The 20,368-nt window shown below is 43.2% G+C and overlaps 1 protein-coding gene across 2 annotated transcripts in view; it reads left to right on the plus strand.

Annotated features, from left to right (window-relative positions):
- Positions 1-4,347: 4,347 nt before the first annotated feature.
- Positions 4,348-20,368, plus strand: part of LOC122539275 (small integral membrane protein 43-like) — a 32,578-nt gene continuing 16,557 nt past the window's right edge. For both annotated transcript variants that reach the window (XM_087979817.1, XM_043673976.2), the window contains exon 1: positions 4,348-4,749. In XM_087979817.1, coding sequence (XP_087835943.1) covers positions 4,370-4,696 — 327 coding nt within the window. In that variant the 5' untranslated portion in view covers positions 4,348-4,369 and the 3' untranslated portion in view covers positions 4,697-4,749. The remainder of the gene's footprint in view (positions 4,750-20,368) is intronic.

A 20,368-nucleotide genomic window follows, 5' to 3' on the forward strand; every position in this document is an offset into this window, starting at 1 on the left:
AGTTTGCCGATGATACAAAGTTAGGTGGACAGGCAGGTAGTACTGAAGAAGTGGGGAGGCTGCAGAAGGATCTAGACAGTTTGGGAGAGTGGTCCAGGAAATGGCTGATGGAATTTAATGTGAGCAAATGCGAGATTTTGCACTTTGGAAAAAAGAATACAAGCATGGACTACTTTCTAAACGGTGAGAAAATTCGTAAAGCCAAAGTACAGAGGGATCTGGGAGTGCTAGTTGAGGATTCTCTAAAGGTAAACATGCAAGTTGAGTCAGTGATTAAGAAAGCGAATGCAATGTTGTCATTTATCTCAAGAGGGTTGGAATATAAAAGCACCGTTGTGCTACTGAGACTTTATGAAGCTCTGGTTAGGCCCCATTTGGAGTACTGTGTCCAGTTTTGGTCCCCACACCTCAGGAAGGACATACTGGCACTGGAGTGTGTCCAGCGGAGATTCACACGGATGATCCCTGGAATGGTAGGTCTAACATATGAGGAACGGCTAAGGATCCTGGGATTGTATTCATTGGAGTTTAGAAGATTAAGGGGAGATCTCATAGAAACCTACAAGATAATACATGGCTTGGAGAGGGTGGACGCTAGGAAATTGTTTCCGTTAGGCGATGGACCCGTGGACACAGCCTTAGAATTAGAGGGGGTAAATTCAGAACAGAAATTCGGAGACATTTCTTCAGCCAGAGAGTGGTGGGCCTGTGGAATTCATTGTCACAGAGTGCAGTGGAGGCTGGGACGCTAAATGTCTTCAAGGCAGAAATTGATAAATTCTTGATGTCACAAGGAATTAAGGGCTACGGGGAGAATGCGGGTAAGTGGAGTTGAAATGCCCATCAGCCATGATTGAATGGCGGAGTGGGCTCGATGGGCCGAATGGCCTTACTTCCGCTCCTATGTCTTATGGTCTTAAATTGTGAACCAAGTCCCCTATTTTTCCCTTTCTTTTAGTTTGTTACATCCTGTTATCATATCCTCTCACCCCTCTCCCCATCTCAGTGGGACTGTCTGTCCTTTCAAGTCTGGCAGGAGACACACCATTGTTCTGCCATTCTCAAATTCCAATCACATAACCTGAACATTCAACATCTTATCTCCACCTGTACCCTACACCCGCACCCCATCCCCCAAACTGTAGCATAAATGCTGACCCCCTCCACACTTCACTTCAGCTCTGATGAAGAGTCATCTAGACTAGGAATGTTAACTTGCTCTCCACGGATGCTGTGATCTCCAGCATTTGTTGCTTTCCGTACAGATTCCAGCATCTGCTGTAATTTTTACAGCTTTTGGTTGGCTAGGGAGCCAGCCTTTGGGGTTTGTTCCAGGCGCTCGCACTCCACCTGCAATATCCATGATGGAGTTGCAAATGAGGAGGAAGAAAGAAAAAACTTGTCACAAGAGTTTGACGCATTTAAGGGAATACGTGCCGTATTTGGATAGAATGTACAGTGTAGAAGCAGATTAAGAACTGTCCCATGGTCACGTTTCTAACCCACCTTGCTTCATTACATCTAACAGCCTTCCCTTCCATTCCTTGTTTGTTTCACATGTTTAAGTGCATTTATGCTGTGAGACTGTAAGAACACAGGAAATAGGAGCAGGAGTAGACCATCCAGTCCTTTGAATCACTCTGTTGTTCAAAGAGAACCAGGTGATCTTTCACTTCAACACCATCTTTCTGCACTATGCTCGTATCTCTTGATGTTTTGAAATATGTAGAAATTATCAATCTTAATCTTAAACTCAATGACTGAGCCTCCCACAGCCCTCTGCAGCAGGGATTTCACTCACTCAGTCATTCAGCTCTACTAATGCACATGGGCAGGTTCAACATTCTTGCCATGCTTTGGATAAAGTAGTTTCTCTTGAAGTCTTTTTTGGATTTATTCGACTCATTTTGATAGCAAAAGTTGACAGTTGATGAGGAAGAATATGTGAAATGGAAGAAATGTCAAACATTTCTGTTTTTTATATACGTTTATTTGCATGTTACCATCATGCAAAATGGAAACATACTTTTATTTGTATGTTAAAAATATACTTTATTTGCATGTTGCATGTTTAAATGCGTGCAACAAAAATGTGTGAAAATTAGTTCAAACTATTTTAGAAAATTATCTATTGGATCATAGAGAAACTTTGTCCAGTTTCTGTGCCCTGAATTTGTCAAAATTTTAACTGGGAATAGAACTAAACAGTTTTACAGTGGTCAAGAAATTGCAGACAATTCACAGTTAGAGTCAAGAGTTTCACTTAGTACCATCATGTTACTGACAGTAGGTAAGCATGATAACCAACCCTCATATTAGAATTTGCCGAAACAGAAGGATGTGATTGGTGGAAGAGTGAACAACTAGCTGACCTTGATAGTAAATGTGGAATATTTTAAGATGGCACCAATGCTCCAGAATTTGTTGACAAAGTTATGGCAACTCCTGTCAATATTAATGCCTGAAAGTCTAGCAAATTGTAATGAGGAAGAGATATGATTCATGACAAATTTGAACTGCTCCACTGAACAATTACCATCTTGCTTTAGATTTTTCTATTGTGTATCGTAAAATTGTGGGATTTATAGTTTAAAAGCATTGTAATCCTACTGTAGGCACATAAGACCGGCAATTCACGTTAGCTTGTTAATGATATGAAACATGGATACCAGAAGCAGTCCAATAAAATTATGAATCATTCCTGCAGGTAATAGAAACATTTGAACAAAGAATAAGGATAGGCCATTCAGCCCTTCAAATCTGCTCCACCACTAAAGAAGATTGTGATTGATCTGATTTTAATCTCAATTCTGCATTGCTGCATATTCCAAAAATCTTTCTTCCCTTGGTGATCAAGAATCTATCTACTTGTGCCTTTAAAATATTTACAAATTCTGCAAAAAAGTTCTTCTCAAGGAAGGCAATTTGTTAAATTGTTCCTAGATTTTTATCAATGTTAATTTTTAAATTTTATATCAAAAGGAAATTAATTCAGGTCATTTTCCCTTTATCTGTGCTTTTCTTTGTACTCCCGGTTCATACAATTACCTACCCACCATTCAATGTGATTCTTTAGTTTAAATTTAATAGGTTGAGGAGAAAGACTATTGGTCCCATCATTTACCAAGATGCTAGGTGCCTTATTGACCATGCCGCAGGGTTATCACCTTGTACTTCGAAGCAAACACAAGCATAAAAATTAATTGAAATTTCAAAGAAACATAGAAAGAAATTCTTGACTCTAACCATGAATTGTCTGTAATTTCTGGACCACTGTAAAACTGTTTAGTTCTATTCCCAATTAAACTTTTGACAAATTCAGGGCACAGAAACTGGACAAAGTTTCTATAAGATCAATACATAATTTTCTAAAATAGTTTGAAATAATTCTCACACATTTTTGTTGCACACACTTATATTGCAAATTTTAAAAACATCCATATTTCATGAATAGAATCTGACATTTGGAGATGCATCTAACATCCAAATACAACTGGTAAAATCAGACATCATCTGGAAAATGAGCTTACATTTTTCGATTCAAGATACAAATTAAATGAAAACATTTTAAGACTGAATTCATGTTAAATAATTGTGGAGAGTTTGTGTTTGAGGTTAACATATTCGCATTGTGCAATTTTATGTTACATTTCTGCAACAGAAATTAAATTTTGCCGTCAGTTGGATTGTGCATTACATCTTCAATTGTGTGAAATAATCTGAGAGTGCATTAATATTGATGCTCAAAGGGCAAAAAGATGCCTTTGTGGACATTTCATTGTAGAAAAGTGCAAATAGATGATTGCATCACATTCACTTGGAAGTAACTATTACAGACATTCATCACTTCAACTATACTAATTCACAATTTTGTATAAAATGATAAAGGTTTTTGTAGAAAGGCCATAAATACATGTAAAATACAATTAATTAATTGTAAAGAAGTATGGTGTGAAATAATAGTGTGGAAAGTTGCTTTCTTTTGTTTAGTTATAAATATAGTGTGGATTCTAGCTTTCACAATGTGTCATGTTTTAGATGTTGGCAGTGTGGAAGTAAGCACTTGTGATCGTCAGCCAATCCAATTGAAGGGGCTGTTCTTGATGAATAATATATTTATAGGAGATTTCTAAGAATAGTGAAGAGAGATGAAGGGAAATTAAATGATACAGGACCAGATAAAGAAGACCCCTTTCACTGGTTGAGAATGTGAAACCAGTTAAGCATCTGACTGCAAACTATGTTATAGCTAAACAAACCCTATTAGTATTTGTACATTCAACTTTCCATCATGTTATGATCAAAGAAGTCAACAGAAATCCAGGAATGTGAATTTCATATTACAATCTTCACACGTCTGGATGCCAAGATGAGTAATGGAGTAGAAATTAATGTATCGATAACAACAGAAATGATTTATCTATTGAAGGATTATACTTCAGATTACAAGTCCTCTCATGGCACATTCAGCACCGTCTCTTTGAAGTCTCCACTCACACCAGCAAAAGAAGACAGTAAGGATTGGGGATACAACCTAGTAATATACCTGGCTCTCTTCTTCTTTTTGTTGCTTTTGCTGGCTTTATTTCTTTTTGTGGTCATCAAGCAGCTGAAGAATTCAGTAGCAGCTGTTGTGTGGCAGCCTAATCGGTCTGTTAGAGAACCCTGGAGTGCAAACAGAGAGCAGGCTGTCTAGAAACAAGCTGAATTATCTACCACCGTTATCCACAGGTTTTCCAGCAGTGACAGGTAATGTGAATGATAAACAAATTTATTTTTTCTATGTTCTCCAGAGTCACTGTGTTATACAGAATGGCTGTACATCAGGTTCTTACAATAATATTGTATTACACGTGTGTGAACACTGCAGAAGGTAAATTTACTTAATTCTGACAGCAAGTCACCAGCAGATTATTAAAGTGATGAAAACATTGCATGCATTAGATCTTTCTGTCTCTGATGGGAGCCTGTATATAATTTTAATGGTTTAAATTTAAAGAAGCTGAAGAACAGTAAGAATTGTTCACAAGATCGTTGTGTTTTAAATCTTAGACTATACTGCTGCCATGGGTATTGAAAACAGTACTACAAAGAGAATGAAAAGTGACACAATACTACACATAAAATTATGAGCCCTGATCTAACAAAAGTCATCAAAATGTCATGAAGCTAAAACATAACTAAAGAACACATTTCTTTTATTCTTCTAGCAATCCTTCGGTTGTGACGCAGACACTGTGATCATGTTACCCAAAAAACAATCAACTAGTTCATCATTTTAGCAATTATTTAGTTGGAAGCAAAAGGACATTTAAGACTTGGATTGTCATCAAGTGTAGCCATAGTGCATTGAAAATAGATTTTCTAGATTTTATTTATTTGTTATAAGATATTCTGATATCCATATTGCATGTAAATATGTGATATACAGAGGAACCTCGATTATCCAGTATTCGATAATCCGAATTTCGGATTATCAGAACAAGATCACAAGGTCCCGATGCTTGGCTAAACTGCATTATCTGGCATTCAATTATCCAAACAAAATACTCCCCACCTGTGTCGTTCAGATAATTGAGGTTCCTCTGTAACTGGTATTTAGCAACATGGTTAAAAAAGACACATGTTGTTGAAGCTTGACTTTTTCAGCAATACTCCAAGATCTGTATGACCAAATAACTATTCAGCAACTAGTTGCACTGAAATTTCCAGACAGCTACTCCAGAAATATGATGGAAACCGTGTTTACAGCAGCATCTATATCACGGCATGGTGGCACAGTGGTGAGCACTGCTGCCTCACAGAGCCAGAGACCCGGGTTCAATTCCCGCCTCAGACAACTCTCTGTGTGGAGTTTGCACATTCTCCCAGTGTCTGCGTGGGTTTCCTCCGGGTGCTCCGGTTTCCTCCCACAGTCCAAAAATGTGCAGGTCAGGTGAATTGGCCACGCTAAATTGCCCGTAGTGTTAGGTGAAGAGGTAAATGTAGGGGAGTGGGTTGCTCTTCGGAGAGTCGGTGTGGACTTGTTGGGCCAAAGGGCCTGTTTCCACACTGTAAGAAATCTAACCTAAACTTTTAATAATGTAGAATCATTAATGTAGTAAAACTTCCCGTGTTGCTTTCCAGAAACTATATGGAACAAAGTACAATACTGGGCCACATGAGGAGATATTGGGCCAGGTTTCTGGGGAGTCAGGATGACTCCAGAGCCATTTTAAAATGGCAGGCAGGACCTGATTCCAGGATTCCTGCCCCTGTTTGTGGCACCAGCATTTTTGCTGGCACAAGATAGGGCACCCAGCACTTCCAACCTGGCCAATTTCATTGGTGGGCTTGATATCTCCTGGCTCTTCATAATTTCCATGAGGTAGAACCATGCCCTCATGTATTGTGGCCCCTCAGAGGAGTTGTGAACCATAGTCTGAATTCGGGGATCTTATTAAAGGTATGTTTAATGAGTCTTCCATGTGCCCCACAACTAGTATTCATGCCCCCCTCTCCATGCCAACTCGATCCCACTTATTAAGAGTTAGACAGAAAGAGAAGAAAGAGAGAGATAGCAGTTTGCAATATCCTTGCTGTTATCAATCCGTATTGCTTTCTCTCTCATTTTGCCCAAAGGCTGCTGTCCCCTTTGTGGATTGTGACATCGGTGTCATTATTTCATTTCAGGCTTCCACCTCTGAGTATGTGCAGTTATCATACAAGTTTGAGTAGAACAAGAGGTATACGTTTCTTCATACCGCACTGAGTTTCAGTGTCTCTTGATTAAAATAGTATATCTGAAGCAGCCAGCTTCATGCATGTGGGTCATCTGGGTTTGTTAGATGCTCACAGCAGTCATTTAGGTCAATACTATCTTTTTAAAAACTATGTTAGTCCACAAAAATATCTGGTTTTAAAGTAAAAGCTGAAATTAATGATGATGTGGTGGAAGGATGTTTTTCTGACCAGAGATCTGTGACAATGTGTTCCACAGGGATCAAGTGCTGGGACCCCTGGTGTTTGAAATATATGGAAATGATTTGGAGGAGAATGTAAGTGGTCTGATTAGTATGTTCTCAGGCAACACAAAAAGTGGGGAACTGTAGACAGTGAGGAGGATTGCCAGAGAATACAGTAAGATATGGATGGGTTGCTGACTTGAGTGGAGAAATAGGAGATGGAATTTAATCGGAAAAATGTGAGGTGATGTATTTTGGAAGGTTTAATGCAGGAGGAAAGCTTACTGTAAATGACCGAACCCTTAGAAACATCAACATACTGAGGGATCTAGGCTTACAGGTCCACAGTTCCCTGAAAGTAGCAACACACGTGGATAGCTGACGAAGAAGGCATATAGTATGCTTGCCTTCATCAGTTAGGACATTGAAGATAAAAGTTGGCATGTCATGTAGCAACTGCATGGAACTTTAATGAGGCCACATTTGGAATATTGGGTATAGTTCTGGCCACCACACTACTAGAAAGGTATGTGGAGGCTTTGGAAAAGGTACAGAAATAGTTTACCACATTGTTGCCTAGTTTAGAGAATTAGCTATGAGGAGAGATTGGACAAACCTGATTTGTTTTCATGTGAGAGGCTTGGGGGGGGGCGCGATCTGATAGAAGTTTACAAAATTATGAGAGACATAGATAGAATGGATAGTCAGAGCCTTTTTCCAAGAGTAGAAATGTCAATTATTAGGGGACGTAGGTTTAAGGTAAAAGGGGGGGGGGGGTGTTTAAAAGGAAATATGAGAGACAAGTTTATTTGTTTTCCAGAGGGTGGTAAATGCCTGGAATGCACTGCCAAGGGAGGTGGTAGAAGCAGATACAATATCAACGTTTAAGATGCATCTTGACAGAGACATAAATAGGCAGGGAATAGAGGGATACATACCGCATAGAGGCGAAAGGTTTGTAGTTTAGAAAGGCATTATATGTCAGCGCAGGCTTGGTGGGTTGGAGGACCTGGTCCTGTGCTATACTGTTCTTTGTTCTTTGAATATTGACAGTCCATTTTCACTACCATTGTTATAATCTGCATTATTACGGTGTGTGTGCGTCTGTGTTTTTGTGTATGTGCAAGTATGTGTGTATCCATACTGTCATACTCAGCCCGGACAGGACTCATTGCTCTCAGGAAAGAAATAATTGGAGATTGAGAAGCATAAAAACAAAGTGGTAATTTGCTTCCTTGTTTGGAAGAGTAAAATACATTAAAGAAAGTCTGGAAGTCATTTGGAATAATTTCATCTGTAGTAGTAAGTCAAATTGAGTACATTGATATAAACTTTGTGAATATACACCATATTGAATGTATCTAATGTTTGTTATGGTATATGGCCCCTCCTTCTCACTGAAAACCTAAAATACTGTGTCAAACTGATGGTGTCAGATGGTAATGAAAACAGGTGAGAGTCACAACAGAAAGAACTAACAATTGATACCCCTACAGAAAATCTAAGCAGTTCTGCTCTTGCATGCAACAAATAATGCTCTGGTTATGATTCACTCAACAATCTCCATGTAACGACAAAAATGTTCTAATTATTAATAACATGGATACATAAGCATTGTGTGTTTTACTGTGGAATTTTGACATGACAGCAGGATTTTTTTGTATTTTAAGAGTTTGTAAGTGATTATGGACAATAGGTTTTCTCATGAAAACTGCAATAATTGATTTCAAGCAGCCCACAGCAGGGTCTGTTGTTCATTGAAAAATGGGCATAACAGGTATGGGGATATAGGAATGGCTCAGAATCCCTCTGAATTTCTCCCAGTGCACCACGGGATGCATAGTGTGTTGTGCAAGGGCTTCGAGATCCTGGGGCAACCTCGTGATGAGTCATGGTCACAAAGATGTGGTGCAGAAAAAGGTCCTTCAGCATCTGTGCTTGTCTCGGAGATAACAGTGTAACATCACTGTGACTTCACCTGATGAAGGGGCAACACTCAGAAAGCTTATTATTTCAAATAAACCTGTTGGATTATCACCTGATGTTGTCTGACTTCTGACCTTACCTGTATAACTATAAGATACAAGCTTGTATGTGTATAGAACTGTTTAGATTTAATGTATAATTAATAGTGTTACTTCGAAATTTAATCCTGAAGATAGTCTTCAAGGACTGGGAGGAATGTAAGCAAGTCAGTGACACTGAAAGCAGACATGTGTGAGAAAGACAACAGCAGTAGAAGGTAAAATCCAGCAGCAAGAGAGTACCTTCTACCTGTCTCTACCAGCTAAAGCCAAAATGCTACCTCACAGAAATAGGTGATCTATGGGTATTTCATCTGTGTCTCTTTTGATTGGCCAAATGGTATAATTCAGGAATAATATTGCAGTGGAAGAGAGTAATTAGGAAACTCAATATCAAAATACGTAACATCTAGATTGATTAAATAAAATAGGGATGGCTGGACAGGCAAGTTATTGCAGGTAGGTGGGAGCACGTTCACAACATGTTAGAAATTCCATTTGAGAGAGAGCTTTTAAACCAATGCCCTCAACTTAAATAAGGGAAATTACAGAGATGTTAAGAAAGCGCTGTTAAGTAAGCTGGAAAAGTGGACTTACGGGAAAGTCAGCAGGTGAGCAATGGCAGGCATTTGAGCAGATATTTCACAATGCTCAGCAAATACTTATTCTGGTCAAAAAGAAGCACTTAATGAGAAGGGATATCTCTTTGTGGTTAACAAAGATGGTCAAGGAGAGTGTCAAATCAAAAACTATGGCATACAAAGTAGCAAAAACTAGTGGTAGGCCAGAGGATTAGGATTATTATAGGAACCGCCAGTGGATGAATAAAGCTCTAACAAAAAAAAGAACAAAATTGATTAAGAAGTACATTGATAAGAAATGTAAAATAAGACAGAAAGATACATTTTTGATATATCAAGGAGTTGAGGGCTATGAGGAGTTGGCACGAAAGAGGAATTAAGGCCAAGGACAGATCAGCCATGATTTTATAGGATGGTGAAGCAGTCCTGAGTAGCTGAAACCTCCTGCTCCTAGGTCTGATGTTCTTGACTTTGCCTTCTCCTTGTCCAATGCTTCTTAAACACAAAATTAGATTAGATTAGATTACTTACAGTGTGGAAACAGGCCCTTCGGCCCAACAAGTCCACACCGACCCGCCGAAGTGCAACCCACCCATACCCCTACATTTTACCCCTTACCTAACACTACGGGCAATTTAGCATGACCAATTCACCTGACCTGCACATCTTTTTGGATTGTGGGAGGAAACCGGAGCACCCGGAGGAAACCCACGCGGACACGGGGAGAATGTGCAAACTCCACACAGTCAGTCGCCTCAGGCAGGAATTGAACCCGGGTCTCTGGCGCTGTGAGGCAGCAGTGCTAACCACTGTGCCACCGTGTCACCCACTAATCATCATGTATACCATCAAACCAGATGATAAAAGATGTTGGAAATCTTTTTTGTGTATAAGTTGGATTGTTTTGGTATAAATAAGGTACCATCATGGTTTTCACTAGAAAGGTGGGACCAGCTGCAAGTAAATTTGGGACCATGGGTGGCATCTTATTCAGAGATTGAATGATGTGACTTTAATAGGAAATGTGACAGAATTGTGTAAAACTTCCAGCAAGATCTATCACAACATTGAGGACAACTATTTTACCTAGGTTCAGGTTGTTTAGATTAGATTCCCTATAGTATGGAAACAGGCCATTCGGCCCAGCAAGTCCTCCGAAGACTAACCCACCCAGACCCATTTCCCTCCCCTATATTTACTAATGCATCTAACACTATGGGCAATTTAGCATGGCCAATTCAACTGATCAGCACATCTTTGGATTGTGGGAGGAAATCCAGGCAGACACGGGAAGAATGTATAAATTCCACATAGACAGTCACCCAAGGCTGGAATTGAACCCTGGTCCCTGATACTGTGAGGCTCCAGTGCGAATCACTGAGCCACTGTGCCATCCATAAAAGGCATGTTGAGGTGTGATTCTTGCTAGGCAGTAATCAGTTGTACATTAAGGAGGATGGTTGTTAATGACCTTGGTTTGTTTGTTAATATGTAGCATTCTGTCAGACTGATAAAAGCCCGACCAAATGTGATAGGGCAAAAGTGAGGACTGCAGATGCTGGAAACCAGAGTTTAGATTAGCGTGGTGCTGGAAAAGTTGAAACTTTATTGCTGGAACAGCACAGCAGGTCAGGCAGCATCCAGGGAACAGGAGATTCGACGTTTCGGGCACAGGCCCTTCTTCAGGAACCTCACTTTCTCCCCGTGGTGCTGGAAAAGCACAGCAGGTCAGGCAGCATCAATCGACCAAAGGTGATGCCGAGAATCTTTGATGGGGAAGTCAGAACAGGTCTCTGACAACTTCAGCTCTGCAATGGCTGCAAAGACCCTCCATGTTGGTTACTACACCACAGCATCACAGGGCAAAATCCCTTGGCGCTACCTTCTGCAATTCTCTTCCCTGGACATTGGCATCCTATAATTGCCAACCGTTGAAAATCCTCATAGCAGCTCTCTGATCCACTTGCAGGATGCTTAGGAAGTTGAGACCTCCCATTACAGAGTACACTGGCAACGAGAAATAAAATTAGAAACTGAAAGAATTGCGGATATTGCAAGTCAGAAACAAAAACTGAAGTTCTGAGGAAAGGTCACTCGACCCGAAACGTTAACTCTGATTTCTCTCCACAGATGCTGCCAGACCTGCTGAGCTTTTCTAGCAATTTCTGTTCTTGTTTATGATTAGCATTAGGTTCTATTGTACTCAAGTACAGGGTTACAGGAGTACAGTGAAAAGTTTACAATGCCCACCATTTACGGTGCCATCTTAGTTACAACATGCCTAGGTATAAAATCTTAGGTTAAAAAATAGAAAAATGAAGAAATAAGTTAAAAGTTTAACATTACAATTCTTCTCAGTATAAAGTAGTGAATAAGAAATAAAGTTAACAGCCAAATAAGTCTTTCTTTAACTATGGGCCTGCAGTGACTCCACGCTGGGCTTTCCCATGAGAGGTCAATCTCTGCCACGCTGGGCTCTAGAGTTTGACCAGTGCTGGAAGGTTACTGCAAGGTTACTTTGCATGCAGGGATAGGCATCCAGCTCATAGTCTGAAAAAGGCTGTTCACTTGCTCTCTAGGTACATATCTGGATACACATTGCATCACTGCCTTGCCTAGCTCTGCCACACTGTCACACAGCTAGGCAGCTTGCCTTGCCAGGCAGCACTCTTTACTCAAGGATGCATCTAGTTTTCTGTATGGCAGTGTACTATATCTATGTCATACCTGCACCATGTGCCAGCAGCTTAGGTGACAATCACACTGCATGTACAGCAGGTCGGTGCCATATTTCATAGTACAAGGGGATCCTTTACCACTGACATCCACGAGGCACTCATCAGTCAGGGGGTCCTGCACAGTAGATTAGATTAGATTACTTACAGTATGGAAACAGGCCCTTCGGCCCAACGAGTCCACACCGACCCGCCGAAGCGCAACCCACCCATATCCCTACATTTATCCCTTCACCTAACACTATGGGCAATTCACCTACCCTGCACATCTTTAGACTGTGGGAGGAAACCCGGAGCACCCGGAGGAAACCCATGCAGACACGGGGAGAATGTGCAAACTCCACACAGTCAGTCACCTGAGGTGGGAATTCAACCCGGGTTCTGGTGCTGTGAGGCAGCAGTGCTAACCACTGTGCCACCGTGCCGTAAGTCAGGTCAGTCTCCAATATCAGTCCAGGGGATTGGCCATGCTCAGCCATCCAGTCAGGTGGTCCAGCAGTGAGACTCTGTCGTCTGGGAGGTGGTCAGTCCTGTGGTTAATGGGAACTAGTGTGGGGATTTGGGCCTGCAGGCTTGGATGGGGGGTGGGGCATGGGTGATAGTTGTAAAGGTGGGCCACCATACCTACCTTATATGCAGGGGTAGCATGGTTGCTCAGTGATTAACACTGTTGACTCAAAGCGCCAGGGACCTCGGGCAACTGTCTGTGTGGAATTTGCACGTTCTCCCCGTGTCTGCGTGGATTTCGTCCGGGTGCTCCGGTTTCCTCCCACAGTCCAAAGATGTGCAGGTTAGGTGAATTGGCCATGCTAAATTGCCCATCGTGTAAAGTGCATTAGTCAGAGGGAAACGGGGTTTGGGTGAGTTACTCTTCGGAGGGTCGGTGTGGACTTGTTGGGCCGAAGAGCCTGTTTCCACACTGTAGGGATTCTATAATTCTAAAAGGCAGATAAGCTTGTGAAAGCAGTTTGGTGTGGATATGTAGAGGTATGAAGCAGATGGGGCTCATGAGTAGAGCAAACTAGAGAGGGATCTGGATGTTTGACACCTCATTTGCACATAGAGGTGGAGGCTTGAATCCACTCTTAAGAGCATTCGCTGTCACCTTCCATTATGCTGGAAATCGAAACCATACAACGTGAAAGAAAATAGCTGTGACCAGCCCTGGAGTGAGCAGGGTAAGTGCCTTGACCTATGTGGGAGAGGGCTGCACAGCCTACTCATGTCAGGTCCGTTAGAAGGCAAAACCATTGCATGTCGAGTATAAACTGTACAGGATACATCCCTCATTGATGACAATGCATTAACTCCATTTCTGGGAGGCATGATGGCTCAGCAGTTAGCACAGCTTCCTCACAGCAGCAGGATGTCAGGTTTGGTTCCAACCTTGGGTGGCTGTATGCAGTTTGCAATTTCTCCCCGTGTCTGCATGAATTTCCTCCGGGTGTCGTGGTTTCCTCTCACAGACCAAACATGTGCAGGTTAAGTGGATTGGCCATGCTAAATTTCCCTGTAGTGTCCCACGATATGAAGGCTGCATGGATTAGCTATGGCAAATGCTGAGTTACAGGGATAGGGTAAAGGGGTAGGTCTGGGTTGGATACTCTTTGGAGGGCTGGTGTGGACTTGATGGGCTGAATGTCTGCTTCAGGCAGGGGATGGGACTGGAACTCCCGTGATAGGACAAGAATGCTCCACTAGGCCGAGACTGCCCCTCCTGGACAAGACCACCACACCGGGAGGTCATACCAGGCCTACATTGCCATTCTGAATCATTGGAAGCCACCCCGTCACTAGGCCTGGACAGGAAGAAGACTCCTTCCACCAAGTCATTAAAAGAAGGTGGCTTCTGGATATTCCAGCAGCCCAGCGTGGAGGTCTACTTGTTGTGTGGAGGTCTGGTCCCAGCATGGAGGTCTAGTCCTAGCATGGAGGTCTAGTCCCAGCATGGAGGTCTAGTCCCGGCATGGAGGTCCAGTCCCGGCATGGAGGTTCAGTCCCGGCATGGAGGTCCAGTCCCAGCATGGAGGTCTAGTCCCGGCATGGAGGTCTAGTCCCGGCATGGAGGTCTAATCCCGGCGTGGAGGTCTAATCCCGGCGTGGAGGTCTAGTCCCAGCATGGAGGTCTAGTCCCAGCATGGAGGTCTAGTCCCGGCATGGAGGTCCACTGCCGGCATGGAGGTCTAGTCCCAGCATGGAGGTCTAGTCCCAGCATAGAGGTCTAGTCCCAGCATGGAGGTCTAGTCCCGGCATGGAGGTCTAATCCCGGCATGGAGGTCCAGTCCCAGCTTGGAGGTCTAGTCCCTGCATGGAGGTCTAGTCCCAGCATGGAGGTCTAGTCCCAGCATGGAGGTCCAGTACCAGCATGGAGATCCAGTACCAGCATGGAGGTTTAGTCCCAGCATGGAGGTCTAGTCCCGGCATGGAGGTCCACTGCCGGCATGGAGGTCGAGTCCCGGCATGGAGGTCTAGTCCCGGCATGGAGGTCCAGTCCCAGCATGGAGGTCTAGTCCCAGCATGGAGGTCCAGTCCCAGCATGGAGGTCTAGTCCCAGCATGGAGGTCCAGTCCCAGCATGGAGGTCCAGTCCCAGCATGGAGGTCTAGTCCCAGCATGGAGGTCTAGTCCCGGCATGAAGGTCCACTGCTGGCATGGAGGTCGAGTCCCAGCATGGAGGTCTAGTCCCGGCATGGAGGTCTAGTCCCGGCATAGTGCTCTAGTCCCGGCATGGAGGTCCAGTCCCAGCATGGAGGTCTAGTCCCGGCATGTAGGTCCAGTCCCAGCATGGAGGTCTAGTCCCGGCATGGAGGCCTTAGCCTGGCCCTGCATGGCGGATTTGGCCCAATTTCCCAATTTCCCAATTTCCCTGGAGTCGTTAATTGACCTGTGATGAATTTTTACTTCTTTCTCTTCTTATTTATGATTTCTGTCATTAATTTAGGTGCCATGGTATGGTGATGTAGAGTCATAGAGATGTACAGCAAGGAAACACACCCTTAGGTCCAACCTGTTAATGCCAACCAGATATCCTAAATAAATCTAGTCCCATTTGCCAGCACTTGGTCCATATCCCTCCAAACCCTTCCTATTCATATATCCATCCAGATTCCTTTTAAATGTTGTAATTGTACCAGCCTCCACCACTTCCTCTCACAGCTCATTCCATACACGCATCACCCTCTGCATGAAAAAGTTGCCCCTCTGGTCCCTTTTAAATCTTTCCCCTCTCACCCTAAACCTATGCCCTCTAGTTCTGAATTCCCTATACCAGGGAAAGACTTTGAGGAGAAAGTGAGGTCTGCAGATGCTGGAGATCAGAGCTAAAAATGTGTTGCTGGTAAAGCACAGCAGGTCAGGCAGCATCCAAGGAACAGGAGAATCGACATTTCGGGCATAAGCTCCTGATGAAGGGCTTATGCCCGAAACGTCGATTCTCCTGTTCCTTGGATGCTGCCTGACCTGCTGTGCTTTACCAGCAACACATTTTCAGCAGGGAAAGACTTTGTCTATTTACCCAAGCCATGCCCCTCATGATTTTATAAACCTTATAAAAATCTTTTCACCGTATATGTTTGGAAATTTACACTTGACAATAAATTAAATTCTGTTCTATTGAAAACATGGGAAGGTATCCTGGATGAGTGAGTAGAGAGCACAAAGACATTGCAGGGTTAGTGGTGTGGGAAGCTGAATGGGAACGAGACTGAGTGAGGGAAGATGTTGCATGGCAGTAAAGAAAGTTAAAAATCACACACACCAGGTTATAATCATAAGGAGCAGCGCTCTGAAAGCTAGTGCTTCCAATTAAACCTGTTGGACTATAACCTGGTGTTGTGTGATTTTTAACTTTGTACACCCCAGCCCATCACCGGCAACTCCAAATCATAGTAAAGGAAGTGGTAGAGCTATAACTCTTGCTAAGAAGTGGTGTAGCAGCAGATATACAGTGGGTGTGGGGTAGCAGAGAGAAGGGTGTGACACTTATCCTGGTGAGTAAAGACCTTTGACCTTGCTGTTGCACTGCCAGCCACTCCTCTGGACCATGGAGGCCACACTAACGTGGATGGTGAAATCAGACCAGACTGCAGAGGTTTGATGGCATGGTTTCCTCTGCTGGTTCTCTGAGAAGATGTACATCACTCTGTTCATTGACATCTCCAAGACCCTTTCACAGAAATGTGGCACCATTTTCCCCTTCCCAGACACATGATTGGTGAGCAGGGAATCTTTGGAATGCCAGCCCTCATCTGAGCGCATAGCTGCTTTTCAAAGCACCCGGGATGCTGGTAGATTTCTGTAGTAAGTGGAGAGTTGTTTCAAGAACAGTGGGTGGTAGAATGGGGCTAGAGGTGGGAGGAGTACCATAGGAGTGGGGTAGGTCATTAATCAGTCAAGTTTGGTAAGACATGTCAAGTGATCATGTGAGGCCTCATAGAGAGAAACTCATGAAACTGAACCTTGGCCAAAAAATGTAGTAAGATTCGGCCCCCTGTTTCTGGGCTTTAAAATGGATTTAACAATAAATGCCTGCTCAATCAAGCTTTTTCCTTTGTTGTGCAAGGAGATTAAATAACAGACTAGCCCTCCAGCAGTGTTACCATCTATCCCATTGACTACAAGCACTTGTTTTTATAACTCCAGATGAAGAGTTCAATTACTGTCTTAAGATGCTTCAGGGATCAGAGGTATGATTCAGCTGTAATAAAAAAGCAGCAAATCAAGTTTCATTGCTTTATGCAAATATGCAGAACTTCCATCACCATTTTGTCAATGACTCAAAAAAAGAAATTAATCCTTGCAAAGTGTGCTGCACATGGCAAAATAATTTTGCTATATTCATATTATCGAATTGCCTTCTGTTAATAAATAAGAATTAAAGGCAAATCTTCACAAAACCACTTACACAAATTTACTGAACTTTTACAATATAAATCCAAAATTCATGACCTGATTTCCCAGGCTTGAATCAATAATAGAGCTTGAAGATAGGTGAATGAAAATATTGTTGCCTGTTGTTCTGATAGCAGTGACCTGGCAAAAGAGGAACAATAATTCACCAGGAGTTCATCTCCCTGGAACAAATGAAACCTAGCTGACACGTATTGCAATGGCTCCAGGAATGTTCAGAAGACTATCATTGTTTTTCAAAGTGGTACTTGGCTGCAGCTAAAAGTATTTGCGTTTGCTATTCAAAGTAATTTCACGGATAATGGTGATGGAAACCCATCTAATCATTTGCATTTAATACAGCTTCAGAGGGAACAGTTAAGTGTGAAAATCTTCTTGTGTTGATAGCGATTTACTGGAGATAAACAGCAGCTTATAATGATAGCACATCAACTTTGATTTAATTGAAGAAATATTACATTTTAACTTAGAGCTTTTATTTAAGCTAAAAATTAAAACAGTGGCAGTTTATCATAAAATGTGTCATCCAACTACATATAAACATATATATTAGATATAGACACACACATGTATACAGAGGAACCTCAATTATCCGAAAATTGGATTATCCAAAGATCTCAAGGTACAGAAGCATTACATCAAAGAAGTGTGTCCAACGCTGATCACGTTTTTTTTGTTTACAGTCATTAAAAGTGCTGCCGAGAACAGTCCTGGACAGATGGGAGCATAGGCACCGTCTCTAAATGACTGATCTCCCACCCACCCCCACATTTTCCCTGAAGTTCTGCACAGGAGTGTACCCTAAGCCCCCCTTCCCCAGATAATCTGTCCAGTATTGTCCTATACAGGGCAGAGGTGGAACCATCAAAACGTTGCAGTAAAAGGCTGTGTGTATGTTTGTGTGTGTGTGTGTGTGTGTGTGTTGTGTGTGCGCACGCACTAATTGGAGATTCACCCCCCCCCCCCCTCCAAAAGGCAAGAGCAGCAGCAGAAGTCTTGTTGTTGGTGTCCAGTCCGGCTGCCCCAGAGGGAGGATGGGGGTCGTGCGGTGGGGTGGGGTGTGGGTGGGCGGGGTGCGGCCGGGGAGCACGCAAGAGGCAGTGTTGGATGGTGTTTGGGGAGTGGTGTTGGATGGGATTGGTGTGGTGTTGGGGGCGGGCTGGGGGTGGTGTTGGGGGCGGGCTGGGGGTGGTGTTGGACAGAGTTGGGGGGCAGTGTTTGGGCAGGGGGCTGGGCAGGCTGGGGGCGGTGTTGAACGGTGTTGGGGGGGTGAGCTGGGGGGTGTTAGATGGGGTTGGGGGGTGGGCTGGGGATGTTAGACATGGTTGGGGATGGGCTGGGGAGTGTTGGATGGGATTGGGGGTGTGGGCTGGGGGTTGTTGGACAGAGTTGGGGGTGGGCTGGGGGGGTGTTGGACAGGATTAGGGGTTTGTGCTGGGGGGGTATTGGACGGGTTTGGGGGTGGGCTGGGGGGAGTGTTGGACGGGGTTGGGGGGGTTGGGCTGGAGTGGGGTGTTGGACAGGGTTGGGTGGGCTGGGGGGGTGTTGGACGAGGTTGGGGGTGTGGGCTGTAGTGGGCTGTTGGACGGGGTTGGGGGGTGGGCTGAGGTGGTGTTGGATGGGGTTGGGGGGCTTGAGGGGTAGGCTTGGGGTTGTTGTACGGGGTTGGGGGGGATCGGCTGGGTGGGTGGGCTGGGGGGGTGTTGTACGGGGTTGGGGGGTTGTGTTGGACAGGGCTGGGGGGGGCGGGTGGAGGCTCACGCGCGGTGTGCTGCGGCCTAATCTGAACAGGGAGCAGACGTAATAGAAAACTCCAACACCCAGAGGAAAGGTATTGAATTGATTAACTGAATAATCAATTATCCGAATGAAATAGTGCCTGCCCATCTCGTTTGGATAATCGATGTTCCCCTGTAGTCCTGTGTTGGGTGTGCACTCTTTTCAGAAATATTATTCCTAGTTGTCGCAAGACTTTTACTGTCAACATTTCTATCAGAATTGCATACTGTTACGACTCAGGGATGGCAAGCCAAACCAAATTAGCCTCATTAACACTGGATTTGAAACACAATGCAATTAAGATATTCAACACCCCTCAAAATTGCCCAATTGTTCCTAATAAGACTCTATAAGATCTTGCACATAAGTTAAGAATTTAAACAAAAATTAACCATTTATTGTAAATAATGTAACTTTCAGACAACACAGATAAACAACAAGGCAATCTAATTAATATCTACGATGTGAGCCCAATCTTCTTTGATCATAAACCTCTCATGCAGCAACAGTTAAGGGATACCTTTTTAAAAATGAAGGAGTTGCCATTTGCTAGTTCGATAACCATTTCAATGATAAGTATCAGGCCTTCGTGAAATCTTTAGATGACAGGTAGTATTACAGCTGAATAGAGTTGAATATCTTGCTTGAATTTGGAAATAATCAGTAATGCAAACACCTACAGTAGTCCTCTGGAAACTTTGACTTATTTGTTATCGACTAAAGTTCTTTCCTTTGAACATACATGTTAACAATTAGAGGTAAGTCAAAGAGAGCAAAACCAAAAAAAAAGCAATCCAGAAGCTTCCTTAACAAGCTTTGCTTACTTTTTCACCATTCTCTGTGGTTGACTAGCCAGCCCCAACCTCCCTTGATTAACAATTCATCATCCAGCCAACTGCCAGTCCTGAGCTCAGTGCCAATTTATCTGCACTGTCCTTGGAGCAGTAATTAACCTGCATTATCTTTCCAGGGCAAAGGTGAGGACAGAAGATGCAGGAGATCAGAGTTTAGATTAGAGTGGTGCTGGAAAAACACAGCAGATCAGGCAGCATCCGAGGAGCAGGAAAATTGAATGTTTCATTCCTGATGAAGGGCTTTTGCCCGAAACGTCGATTTTCCTTCTCCTCGGATACTGCCTGACCTACTGTGTTTTCTCAGCAACTCTCTAATCTAGACACTGCATTATCTTTCCAGGCCAGTTCCTAACAAGAAACATTTGTCTTTAATTCCCTCCCGTTTTTAAACACAAACTACTGCTTAAAGTTCAATCCTCAACTTCAGCTTCCAGTTCCAAACCAAAATAGAGAACAATAAAAGTAGTGATGTTTTTGATAATACATTTATGATGTAAAATCATTGCTGTGAGAAAAATTGAATGCATTTCAACATTTTAATCAG

The sequence above is a fragment of the Chiloscyllium plagiosum genome, unplaced genomic scaffold, assembly GCF_037043375.1.
Source record: "Chiloscyllium plagiosum isolate Xiang-an unplaced genomic scaffold, Cpla_swu_hap1 HiC_scaffold_36, whole genome shotgun sequence".
NCBI lineage: Eukaryota > Metazoa > Chordata > Chondrichthyes > Orectolobiformes > Hemiscylliidae > Chiloscyllium > Chiloscyllium plagiosum.